This window comes from Haplochromis burtoni, unplaced genomic scaffold (assembly GCF_018398535.1).
Source record: "Haplochromis burtoni strain Fernald_Lab_line unplaced genomic scaffold, NCSU_Asbu1 Contig_606, whole genome shotgun sequence".
In the NCBI taxonomy this organism is placed as follows: Eukaryota; Metazoa; Chordata; class Actinopteri; order Cichliformes; family Cichlidae; genus Haplochromis; species Haplochromis burtoni.
The window spans coordinates 93,492-106,824 of record NW_024582967.1 but is presented as its reverse complement, the minus strand read 5'-3'; the positions used below and the strand labels follow the sequence as shown (position 1 = coordinate 106,824).

The 13,333-nt window shown below is 42.0% G+C and overlaps 1 protein-coding gene across 2 annotated transcripts in view; it reads left to right on the top strand.

Moving 5' to 3' along the window:
* The first annotated feature begins 702 nt into the window (after positions 1-702).
* The window catches only part of sgip1a (SH3GL interacting endocytic adaptor 1a), a 73,160-nt gene continuing 60,529 nt past the window's right edge, over positions 703-13,333 (top strand). For both annotated transcript variants that reach the window (XM_014329760.2, XM_005948784.3), the window contains exons 1-2: positions 703-849; positions 12,361-12,445. In XM_014329760.2, coding sequence (XP_014185246.1) covers positions 12,394-12,445 — 52 coding nt within the window. In that variant the 5' untranslated portion in view covers positions 703-849; positions 12,361-12,393. The remainder of the gene's footprint in view (positions 850-12,360; positions 12,446-13,333) is intronic.

The window sequence follows — 13,333 nt, the reverse complement described above, 5'->3', positions numbered from 1 at the left end:
ACTTCTAACCGGAAGTGACAACCATTTGGGGGTACAAATATATGAAAATATTTCTACCTGCTAATATTTTATAAATGTTTACAGTTCAGTATGTATGTATGACTTCACCCACGCAATTGCGTCTCGATTAGCTAAAATAATAAACAATACAAATTCCAAATTGCATAAAGCACCTAACAGGTGGAAACAAGCACACCTGTTGAATGGAAGAGTCCGGTAGCGGTAGGTAGAAAAAGAAAAAAAAAAAAAAAAAAAAAAAGAAGAAAGAAAAGAAGAGAGAAGGGAAAGAAAAAGAAAAAAGAATAAAAAGAAAGAGAGAAGAAAAAGAGAAAAAAGAAAAAGAAGAAAAGAAGAACAAAGAAAGAAAAGAAAAAAGAAAGAAAAAAGAAAAAGAAAAAAGAAAAAAAGAAGAAAAAAAGAGAAAAGAAAAAAGAAAAAAAGAAAGAGAAAAAAGAAAAAGAAAAAAAAGAAAAAGAAAAAAAGAAGAAAAAGAGAAAAAAGAAAAGTAGCGGTAGGTCATTTAGCGAATTTGCTTGTTATCGCCTGTCACGTGCATTACCAACGTTACTCCAATTTTATTATATTTTATTCCACTTATTTATTTGTTCATTATTTTTATTTATTTATTTATTTTAAACTATATTTATTTATTCCATTGGTTCCAGTAACAAGCAAGGTAATATGTCACTTCCGGCAGCCATCTCTTGCTTGACGGTAATTAACAACGTTTGAGTGTTTGAGTGGCTAACCCGCCTTAGTTTCCCTGTTGAACAGGAGAAAGAGTTTGTTTGGTTTTACCCCATCAGAAAAGCTTTAAGAAGAACAGTCTCCAAAACTTTCCAAACTGCCGTAAGTATTGTAATTTTAAGGGGAAAAAAGGGGAAAAGTTAACAAGCGAGTCAAAAGTAAAGCTTACTGGGATGCTTCTAACTGTCAGCTACAGGTGAAGCAATAGTACTAAACGCAAACTCATTAGTTTAATGTGTGTGTCGCGCTTTTCAAGTGGTGTGCAGGGCTTTTCCTACTGTTGCTCGCTAAAACGATATAGTAAAGCTAAATGAACCATGACATATACTAAGCTAGCTTAGTCCAAAAACATGTAGCACTACTTTAAAGGTGGGCTGGTGCTCGTCACTTATACAGAGCCATTTCCACCGTTATGTATAACTCAGTAGCCTTTGACGTAGCACAGGTCCGTACTCAAATTGACTTTAGATTGTTAAGAACATTAAAACATGGCAATGTTACTTGACTTGGGAAAGTAGGAGACTCCAGCAACATGCCAGAAGTAACATAACTGAACTGGTTTTACATAGAATACCATAGGGTTTAAAATAAAGTAACTATGACTCAGGTACTATTTACCAACACTTATTAATATTATTGATCCACTTGTATTCATTGAGGTCCTGTAAAGAACATCTTGCGTACTAGAAATGTAACTGAAACCTTTTTTTGTTTTTTTAGTAACAGGAACCACATCAGGGAATTGGAAAAAACTCCCAAATCTCAGGGACAGAAACTAATCTCGTGAGTTATAGCTGTGCAGGTTCACATGAATGATGCGTGCACATTAAATCAGCATTGCGGTGCATTTTACCATTCTTTTTTTTACCTATAAAGTGTCGTACCAGAGTATGTTTTTGCCCAAGGCCTTTACATTTTAAAACTCAGCTGATTAACTGTGGTCCTTAAAGATTCTTCCTTTATTTGAGTATGAATGTTTGCCGTTGACCTCTTTGACCCATCTTAGTTGTGAAACCAGAAAGATAGAAGTGTATTTGTCGGTGATTAAAACACCTGGGACCTTCTTTCCAGCAGTAAATTTCAAATGCACAGTCTTTTGTCCCTGATATTCACCAATGCTTTTATGAAAAGAGTGCCTTTGGGCATGCAAGCCTCTGTAGTCTGGACTGGCTCAGTTGCAGACATTAGTCACCAAGGGTCTTGAGTTCAGCGCTCCCCTGTCAGCGTTTTGGAGCAGCACAATGGAGACAATAGCAGCTAGTTCACGTTCATTACACAATGTTCCAATCCAGCTCATGCTGTGGGAGAGCCGGAGAAGAGAAATGGTGACTTTTGATTAAATGGTTGAGTAATTGTGCTTTGCCATTAGCGTACTGCAGTCGATTCATTCATGTCGATGTTGACTGAGCTCAATGCATCGTGAGGTTTGGCTCAGCATTTGTTAGGGAAATTTACAGGAAAATCTGATGGAGTATGTTTTGTAAGAACTGCGGTGTTTATGCCTACGGAGGGGGGCGGGTAGTTGAATCAAAATACAAAAGGCCAGCCTGTACGTCATAAACATGTGATGGAATCCGTGTCCGTTCAACGTGCATTTTTTCAGTTTGTCATTTAAAACTGGTGTTGCTGCATGTGATGATTCTCACACAGCTACCTGAGGCGGAGGGCTGGCTCATATTCTGTCACTTCCGTCCTGTATCAGCGGTGGCACCAGCGTAAACACGTGTGAGAAAGTAGCAGTTAAGTCAGATCCTCTGAGAGAAAGTGTTGAAGCATATTTATTCAAATTAAGACTTGGCCAAAAGTCGTGCAACCTGTGCTTTGAAACAAAAACGTGTAGACCTCACAGGAGGGGACACGAGGCACTTCAAAAATCCTGAATAGAAACCTGTTACAGAATTTTGTTATAGCAAAGAAAAAAGTTGTCCCTTCCCCCAAATGAGCCAGTGAAACAGTTGAACTGGCAACTGTGTTGTTACTTTGACACATGTGAAAATAGGTCATGACTGCTTCAGATGTGTAGTGGCATGCATCGCTGTAGTGTCTCGGTGATGGTAATGAAGTCTGTATGTTGTGTAGCCCGACACATTTGTCATAACTAGGCTGTAATTTAGATCAGGATGGGTAACAAACATGAAACCTTTGAAACGGCTTGTATGCTGCTTCTTTACATGCAGTTTTTATTTCTTATTCACCGTTGACATTAAACTTATGTTTGTGTGTATAGTCATCAAAAGAACTGCCCAGAGGCACGACCATGGTGGCTGCCAAGCGGCGAGACCTGATAGTGAAGGGGCTTTGTTGTAGGTACAGCTCCAAGTTTGGGGGTATCATGTTGAGACAGAGCCCTGCTGCACATGTGAGTGTTGGAAGTCGAGTGAGTTCACGTAGAGGTTATTGATATGTGGGAAACACTGTGGGGGAGAGAAGGGGTTGCCAAGTTTGAGGATAATGAATGAGGTTTTGGGTTTTGGGTGTTGTTTGCCTGGGAAATTCAGACTGGGAAACTTTCTGATCCCCGTTTCCTGTGTTGTTCTGTGGAAACCCTTAAATGCACAAATATTATTAGGCAGTGGAATCTGGGCTCTGACCACGAAGGCAATACTGTGTCCATGTTTCACAATATAGGGGATGGACACACGCAGCATTACAAACTGATAATCTTTATTTGTTCTGTCAGAAACTAGTTTTCCAGGGGCTTCTTGTCATGTGCAAAATTCAGTAAATGTATTCATTTTATTTTCCCTCTCAAAAATTAATTAAAGGAATCATTAAAAAAGGCGCGTGCAGATAAATTGGTAGCACCTGCATAAGACGACGACCTTTGAGTGACGTTGGACTAGTAACTAAATCTGTTTTTGTGTATTATTCCCTCTGAAACATTGCTGAGGATACATTAAAATATATCCTCAGCTTGACGCTTGCATGATTAAATGCAGAGAGTGGTGGTGGTGTTACTGCTGGAGGAGGAGTGAGTCATTCATGCTGTCTTAGCCATAGGGGGAAGCCTTATGTTGTACTGTAGAGTCTTCTTTCACTCAGTTTGGCTGTCGGTATGTTTTCTGCATGGCTTGCCCACCATCCCTTCAGTTGCATTATTATTTATCTGTACATTTATTTCTGGCTGGAGTTATTTAGGGGGTTTTCCGAATGGGATGAGGGAGCCAGTCAGTCAGTGTTTATGAGCAGTGATCCCTCATCCTGCTCGATTGTTTTTCTTTAGCCTGATGAGTGGAAATGTTCTGTGTTGCAGAGTTTTGGACTCTCCTGTCCAGCTGAAACTTGTTAGAAAAAAACTGAAGGAAAAGGGGAGACTGTCTTGGGATTGCATATCACGGGCGATCGTGGCTCAAGAGTTGGCAGTTCGTCTTGTAATCGGAAGGTTGCCGGGTCGAGCCCCGGCTCGGACAGTCTCTGTCGTTGTGTCCTTGGGCAAGACGCTTCACCTACCGCCTACTGGTGTTGGCCAGAGGGCCCGATGGCGCGATATGGCAGCCTCGCCTCTGTCAGTCTGCCCCAGGGCAGCTGTGGCTACACCTGTAGCTGCCTCCACCAGTGTGTGAATGTGAGAGTGAATGAATAGTGGCATTGTAAAGCGCTTTGAGGGCCCCGAAAAGCGCTATATAAATGCAATCCATTATTACATTATTATCTATTTTGGGACCTAAGCTGATACCAGAGTTTATTTATCGTCATCGATATGTACACATAGTTTAAGAACAGACTTATTTTTCCTGTGTGAAATTGAAGGTGTTATATATAAATATATATAGTGGTAGTTGTTCTGTGAGCACCACTGATGCTGCTCAGTTAACCATTAGATGATCCTTAAAATCCTGACTCTTTTTACCGAAGGACAAAAATGCCACCTTGCCAACAAATGCGGTAAAAATATTATATAGCAACTTTTTTTTTAACTTTAAACTACTCAATGTTTTAAAACTACTTCAGCCTGAAAAATAATTTCAAATATTAAGTATAATTTTTGCGATTTCACCCTTTAAAGCCCAGTATGTTTACATAATTCCACTGTTTTCTATTGAAAAAGCAAAAACAATTTCCATAAAATACATTTCGAGGAATATTTGATTGTTTTTATTGGGCCTTAGATGAGTCAATGATTGGCAGCAACATGTGTTTTTATTTTTTTTGTAATGTCAGATTAAAAGAAAACAAAACCTGACACTCGTGATCCTAAGGACAAAAAATGGCAGCTTCGCAAAAACTGCTGTAAAAATACTATGATGTAATATTTTTTCCCATTTTAAATGACTCAGTCTTTTAAAACTACTTCAGAGTAAATGCAACTACTAAATATATTTAATCATATTTTAACCATATAAAGGCCCGTGTGTTTACGTAGCTCTACATGGAGCAAATGGACAGACTGCTGTCTTTGCAATCAAGGTTCCCATATGGTGCTGCCAGCTCGTCTCTTTCTGTCTGTGCAAAAGTCACACTGCCCTTAAGTTTGATGATGAGAGTGGCTCGCAGCAGCACTCTGCAGATTTGAACTGATTCATTTTTTTTGCCCTGTAAACATTGTCCAAAATGAGCATGGCCTATAGTTCCTCTGTGTCCACATAAGCCACTGAGTGTTTCCTGTGCAGGTTTGTCCAGGTCACAATTTACTGCAGGATTTCGTCCATCACAGTGGTGCGTAGCCGGTGGCATGGTGTTGTGTAGGTCCCGGGATCAAACCTCTGACTGCTGGGACGTAGCAGAGCATTACAGTTTTTGCAGGAGACTAAGATATGGAGTCAGTCCGACCTGTCACTGCTTCAACCGTCTCCTCTCCACTCTCACCTTCAGATGGGTCAGTTGAACTTCAGCTGGTCTGTTTCTACCTCTGATGCCTCCTCCATGTCAGCCTCGGACTCCTCAGAGGAGGATGAGGTGCCGTCTTCACACTTGCAGTGCACGATCATTTCCAGAGCCTCCTTTGTGCTGTAAAGTCTTGCACTACTGCTCAGACTTCTAACCGTGGCTGCAGTCCAGCTGCACAAACTACTTAAACGAGAACCAATATAAAGTCCAATTTTGTTTTGGTTCTTGATGTTGAGATATTTTTCAAGCTCTGAAAGGTTACTCATCATTTACTGTTTTTAAATGAGCTTGAAACGCAGAGTGTGGCCTTCGAAGAGAAAAGGCTTGAAGGTGGTATTTTGGTCCCCACAGAGATATGAATACACGCTCAAACACACACACACCATTATCTAACATCAATGATGGCACACTTATCATTTCCCTTGCAGAAAACAGAAAAAGTGTGACATTTTGCTGCTTGCTTTGAATGGAAAAAAGTAGCGCCACCTGGTGGACAGTAATCCAAAATAAAACTTTAACATAAAGGAGTGCATTAGTTGATGTCAACATAAATGTGGTCATTTTTTGGCCTGAAATGTGGCGGTTTTGCGTAGCTTAGCCATTTTTAGATATTTTAAGGAGCTGAGACAAATAAATTTTTTTTAAGTCTTCTAGTAAATATGAGCTATTCATTCAGCACAGCCAAAATAGGATGAAAATTAAAAAAGGAATGGCACAAAATGTCCCCAGGATCCTCTGAGAGTTTAAAGGTAGAGAATTTACTGGAAGTGAGGAGTTTGGGTGAGCTGTGTGTGCGTGGGTGAGCTGTGGCTTTCTGTGAGGAAGAAGAGTGTGCTTTATTTTTTGACACACAGGAGCTTCTGTGAAACAAGTCGGTGATAAGTAACACAGAGCTATGTATGCGCCTTTGTATGCCAGTGTAACGGCAGACGCAAGTATGTGATGTGTATTTATATATAGATAAGTAGACTCGCCTCCCTTGTGGTGTGTCACTTTCAGTCGTGGAAAGGAGTCGAGATCTTGGAGCAACTTTTGCTGCGCTTGAACACAGGATGACACATTGCAGGCTGGCACAGCGCTGCTGTCAAATGTCACAGAAGGAATCTTGTAAAAATGCTTTGACAGCAAGCATCTGCATCCATCGTCTTCAAAGGCAACGTGATAGCAAACGTTAAGATCACCAAGAGTGTCCCGGGCCTTTGCCCTGTCGAGCAGGCACAGCCGTACGAGACTGCTCTCGGCGTTCGTGGTTCAACATTTTCAGCTTGCTGTTGTGGCGAATTCTGTAGCCATGGCAACCAAAGGGAGGCAAAGACTACAGGGGCTGATATTATTATGTCTGAGTTTCTTTTTGCCTCCTCAGGAGCACAGAATAGACGGATCGATAAAAAGAAAGCGTCTGTCAGCAACATCAGGACGTTCAGAACCAACCAGCAGCATCAGGACACGAAGCTGAGGCAGCAGCTCTGGTGCAGCATGTATACCACGAGCTGCTGCAATCCACTGTCAGCGTACATTTATTAAAACCTATAGTGGGAATTGGTATAACAGCCAATTCAGTGTGAACTGGGAATAGCCAAGCTCAATAACTGCTGTCCCATAGTTGTATTTGGTACAGATAAAGTAAACAGTAAAGTATTTATCCTCAGCAGAGTGGAAGGAGCTAGGAAATGCTAGTGTTGGCTAGAGTACTAGCTTTCTTGCCATCAGACTAGGGGTGGGTTTTGATTCTAGCTTGAATAACGTGATATCGATTCATTAAAATCCTGAATCGATTTTTATTTTTTTTTTAAATTGGGTAAAGATCGTGGCTCAAGAGTTGGGAGTTCGCCTTGTAATCGGAAGGTTGCCGGTTCGAGCCCCGGCTTCGGACAGTCTCGGTCGTTGTGTCCTTGGGCAAGACACTTCACCCGTTGCCTACTGGTGGTGGTCAGAGGGCCCGGTGGCGCCAGTGTCCGGCAGCCTCGCCTCTGTCAGTGCGCCCGGTCTGTCTACAATGTAGCTGCCATCACCAGTGTGTGAATGGGATGACTGGATGTGTAAAGCGCTTTGCGGTCCTTAGGGACGAGTAAGGCGCTATACAAATACAGGCCATTTACCATTTAATATAAATTTATTTTGCCCGAATCGCCAGAATCTCAGGTTAAAGCTCACAAAATTTCAAGAACCACCAAACAGCTAAAACAGTAAATGAGAGCAGGAACACGGATTCTGCACAAAGACGTAAACACAAAGCGCGGACCCGCCGACGCATCAGAATCAGTGAGATGTCGCCTTCCTCACCCGACGCCACGGACACGGTCGGGGCTGAAAGCCAACAGCTCGCTGATTTTGAGGAGTCGGCGGGCGCTTTGTGTTTACGCCCTTTTTGTGCTGATTCTGAAGCTGCAGGTTTGATCTCTCCAAACAATACTGACTGAACCAGCAGCAAAAGAAGATCCAAACTACGCTTCACATAAACATCGTCATGAATTCCCTCTGACCTTTGCTGTTTCGCTTCTACCATGATAACACATGATCACACTTCATGCACAGCTCTCTCTCTCTCTCTACTTCACGAACAGTTTACTGTCTAAAAATCGTTTACTGTCGAAATCGAATCGATTCTAGAAATCAGTGACGATACCCAGCCCTACATCAGACTTTTTGACATGTGGAGTTGTTTGGCATGTGTTATTGTTGGTTTTTGACCAGTTGTCATGTGTTTGGGAGCTTTTATAGCAGTTATCACCAACCCTCCTTTGTTGCTCTTCTCTGTATTTATTTCTGGCCCTCCTCTCGGTCCATGACAGTAGATGAAATGGTTATTAATGACTGCAACATACAGTAAGCTCTCTCTCTGTGCACATACATTTTGTAAATACTGTCTTAAGTTTCCCGAGTGAGTCTTGGATTAGTGAGGTACCCTAGTATTGTTCATCTAATGAAACTACGGTAAAATGTTGCTGAGAATGACTAAATGGGATTACCCAGCCACCCACAGGCAGACTCCACCTTACAAGTATTTAGTTGATGACTCATACGGTGATATCGATCACCTTTTTTTCCAGGGACTAGAGAACTGAAGTGACTGTGGAGAACCTGGTTTGTGCTTTGTTGAGCAGGAATGTTACTTTGATTACTGGGTTTGTGACTTTGTGACTTTGTCGTTGTCCTAAGTCAGGAAGTAAGTTAATTCTTCTCCCTCTGAAGCGTTGTAAGATCCAGAAGTTCTTTTTTTAACTACTATTTTAAGATGCTTCATAAATTATAGCTCCAGTTAAATGCGTCATTGGGAGGCCCATCCTGGCTCCTATCAGCACATCACAGATTCTACACACACACAGAAAAACACACAAAACCTATATTCGACGCATCCTTGTGGGTGTCACACCAAAATAGAGCGAGCCAGTAAGCAAGCGTAGGCAAATTCTGTCTTTTTCCCCAACTGTAAGTATGTATTAAACTATGGATTTCATTCGTGTGAGTTTTTAGCTCAGTCTCCTTTATGAAGGATGCGGATCTCTTACGTAGAGCCAAAGCCTCCAAATAAATGTAATGCAAGTTAAAGATGTAGTCTGTTTAAATTATCCAAAGAGTCGGACAGTATAGAAGTCGCATCTGTGCTATTTCTGCCGTTGTGTGAAATAGTCCTTTGAAACTCCCTTCAGTGAGTTCATCTGGCTCCATTCTGTCATCTCAGCCTGGCTGTCCAAGCAAAGTACGGTACTCTTGGGAGTGGCCTAATTTAAACCGCTCCACTGTTTATAGATATAAGCTGATCGTATAGCAAGTTTGCTCTGTGTTTATTTAGGTCTGGGGCCTCTGTGAAGATGATCATTGGTGTGAATAAGAAGGACACACCAGTGTTGACATCCTGGAGACCATTAGGTAGACGGCAGAGCTGACCAGTTCAGGATCAGAGACATGAGCTCATCTCTTCCATCCCCTGTTCTCAGGCTGAAGAGAGAACTGGGTTTTAATGGGGGCCTCTAGCAGGGGGTTGACTCGGGAAGGGGTTTCGGGTTAGCAGGAATGCAGCGAGAAGACAACTGCGTAGATTTTCGGGCTAAACTATGAAGTGAATTTGAGTTTTGGCTTGCACATAAAGTATGCACACATGCCAGTCTAACAATCGAACAGATATTTATTCCACTGACCCGACACCAAAAATGATGTAGCATACAGAAGAGAAATACTGGAATACATGTGTTTTATTCTAACTTGGCTTTAGATAATAGCCCCAGTGGCATCAGACTAAACAAGACAGATTCACCCATGAGCTGTTAGTCAGCCTCCCCAGTGTAATCAAGTAATCAGGAAGTGTCTGCTAATCACACAATCTTTCATCATCTAATGTGTATGTGTGACTGCAACCCTGGGCAGGGACGCAAGTGGGGTAATGACAAAACACAGCGTATCTGGCTGGTGGTACTAACAGACTGAGAGCATTGTGAGTGGCTGAATGGCACGTAGGCACACAACATGGCACACTGTCCTCGCCACACCTTATCGCCCTTCCCGCCTCTCCCTCTCACCGAGTGGAATGTTGTTTTGATTCGGCTGCACTCACTGCTGGCTGTTTGTTTACATTTAATGAGTGCAGGCTAATCACCGTCCCTCATCAGAGCACTTTGGAGTGGAGGGTGGAGGTTTGCAGGGATGTTTCTTCAGCAGTGTGCGGGGAAATGGCACGAGGCCTTGGGCCGTGAAACGTGACTGTTGCAGCATGAGCAAAGGGAATTCCCACTGTAGATGTTTTTAACTGAGAGCCATCATATTGGTGAGCAAATGCTGTTCCAGGTAGGTAAAAGGTGACGAGGGACTCATGTAGAATGGTGCCGATGAAATCCATAGGCAATATTGTGTTAGGCAGAAAATGAGAGAGTCTCCATGAACAGCTGTTATTTTTACAAGAGTTTGGTGCGATGTTTGGAATTCAGCCTACACTTAAAAATATATATACAAGATGATTTAAAAAAATGTTTCCCCAGTATGGCCACGCGCATGCTTTTTCATGGAAATAGTGTATACTACTGGATTATACTAATGTCCCACATTCCAGTGGAGTAGTGATGCATTTTAGATTTTTGAAAATAATATGTAAAGTATCATAAATGCAGTCAATATTACTGACTGTCTAATCAACAGAATGGTCTGGAACCAGCTGCTGCTGATGCAGAGAGAAGAACAACGTGTGCAGGATTGATATTTTTGTTTACTGGGGACACTGACGATAGAACTAGAACGTATTTGATGTATGATAAGCAGTTCAGCCTCACCGTCCCAGCGGTTTCTTGCTTGACTAAAAGAACAGCAGTTTTCTACTAAATGTAGCCTCTATGCTCTATCCGTATAGTAACAGCGATGACCCATTTGCATTTTTCTTGTGGGTTTTTGCTGGTGGCGTGGACAGTTTTGGACCTGCAGGCAGATGCAGAGACATTTTTGAAAAATACCCAGATTTAGAGCAATACTGCACCCAGCAGGCGAAAGGCATGAGCAAAGGTGGCGAGAAAGTAGGTCAGAGGGAGGGAAGCGATGGGTGTTTGTTAGTGGGTAGGGGTAGATGCACATACAGAGCAGAAACGGTGCAGAGGGTGGTGGGAAGGATGGATGGGGTGAAGAGGGTTGAGGAAGAATTATTTTCTCTATCTTCTGCAGCTTGCTGCCATCTGGGACGTAAACCAAATGTGCCAGAAAGAGCTTTCTTGCTCATAGTCTATATTTGAGTAGTTAGCACTGTTTATCCAAACTCTTAACAGACTGCTCTGCTCTAAGAAGAGACATTTACAAGGCTCAGGACTTTGCAGTACTGTGTCAGTGCTGTCACCTCCGTTTTAATCATAACGTTTAAAATGAAATAGATGTTCGTGTGATCAGCTGTTGTTACTGGAACTATTACTGTAGGTGTGAGCCTACATGTGATCATGTCTGCATCCCTTTTGTCGATCTATTGTTTCATAATTGTCTTGCTTTGTTACCTTGTTACTGCTCATGTTTTATGACTAATCACACACCACACAGGTGCAAGTCTATGTGGAACAGAGGAGTCGAGAGGTATTTTATGGAGAATAAAGTACTGTGTTTAAGTGACCAGTAGGTGGCACCACTAGCATGTGCACTTTTGGAGTTTGAAGCAAGTTCAACCTGTCAGTTCACCTGAGATTGCCACATGCAAATTAGGATCCACTTAAACTGGAAGAGAGAAAAAATGTAGCTAATCAAGCTTGGGGGCCATGTTTTAGAATGATGGACAAATTTACTCTGCACATCTTTTATATCTATATATGTTTGTACTTTATAGTTTAACTTGAAACTGTAGTTTATTAGTTTTGGTTAGTCTGTGAATCTGTCAAAGCGTTCAGTATCTCAAATCTAAACAGGCTAATTTAGACATTTTTGAAATGCTGAATCTTTCCCCTGTTGGAAATCACAATAATAAATTGCAGATGAAACAGTTGCATGATTAAGATGCATATGCTGTCTTCTGCACTGCAGAACTTAGGCAGAATTCGATGAAACCATTCCCATAGGACATGTTGACCTTCAGTGCTTGACAAATCTGTACTCGCAGGCTGAGGCTACCGTGCCCCATTACTATTCTCCACAGGTTGCGTGCATTGCTTCGCGAGTACACTTGCAGTTGTCAGCATCAGTGTACATTTGTGTTCTCCAAAGACCTTTGTTTATTAGTTATACGGTAGCCTTTGGTAAATATTCATCCTCATCTCCCTCTTCTCTTTCCGGTGAACCGTCGTTGTCCATGTTCGTTGTCTTCCTTCTCATCCCTCTGCCTGGCTGGAGTGAGAGCAGCGGGGTCCATGGAGAGAGCTACTGATGGCTGAGGAGCTGTGCACCGGCTGGTTTCGTATCATTGCAGGTACAGTAGGTAAAACACCTTTATTTTTGCAGCAGCACATCACCTCAGCAGTTTGTGCATGGATCGACAACTTACCCTTAGAATAAAGCATGAAGGTCACCCACCACTTTCTGCATTTTTAGAATCTCAAGCGGTTTACTCACCGGTCCTGCAGTGAAGTGGACTTTATACTGCATTAGCTAATGCATGCTTGTATTGATGCATGACAACGTGTGTGTGTGTGTGTGTGTGTGTGTGTGTGTGTGTGTGTGTGTGTGTTTGTGTGTTTTTGTGTGTTTGTGTGTGTGTGTGTGTGTGTGTGTGTGTGTGTGTGTGAGAGAGAGAGAAAATGAGACGGGAAAGCTAGAAAATAGAGCAGCATAAGTTCTTCCTATCCAGACACATGGAACTCATTTCTCATAAGCAACATTCTCTTCTACTTCCTGTATGTCCATACATCATCTACCTTTTGGTTACATTTGTAACCAAATGTAATAGAATCAGATATTACAGAATTAAAGACAGTCTCCTTAGATTACCTTAGATAATCTGCCTTTACTGTAACATAGTCTTCTGGTTTGTTAATTTAACAATACAATTAAAAAGTTAAATAACGTTATGTGATGTGTACATCATGTGCACAAAGGCAATAGCATTGGTTGTGTTTGCACTGATTTGAGGATAGGTATAGAACAGGGCTAGGCAACTCCAGGCCTCAAGGGCCGGTGTCCTGCAGGGTTTAGATGTGTCCTTGATCCAACACAGCTGAGTTAAATGGCCAAATGACCTCCTCAACGTGTCGTAAAGTTCTCCAGAGGCCCAGTAATGAACTAATTGATTCAGATGTGTTGACTCAGGATGAGATCTAAAACCTGCAGGACACCGGCCCTCGAGGCCTGGAGTTGGACACCCCTGGTA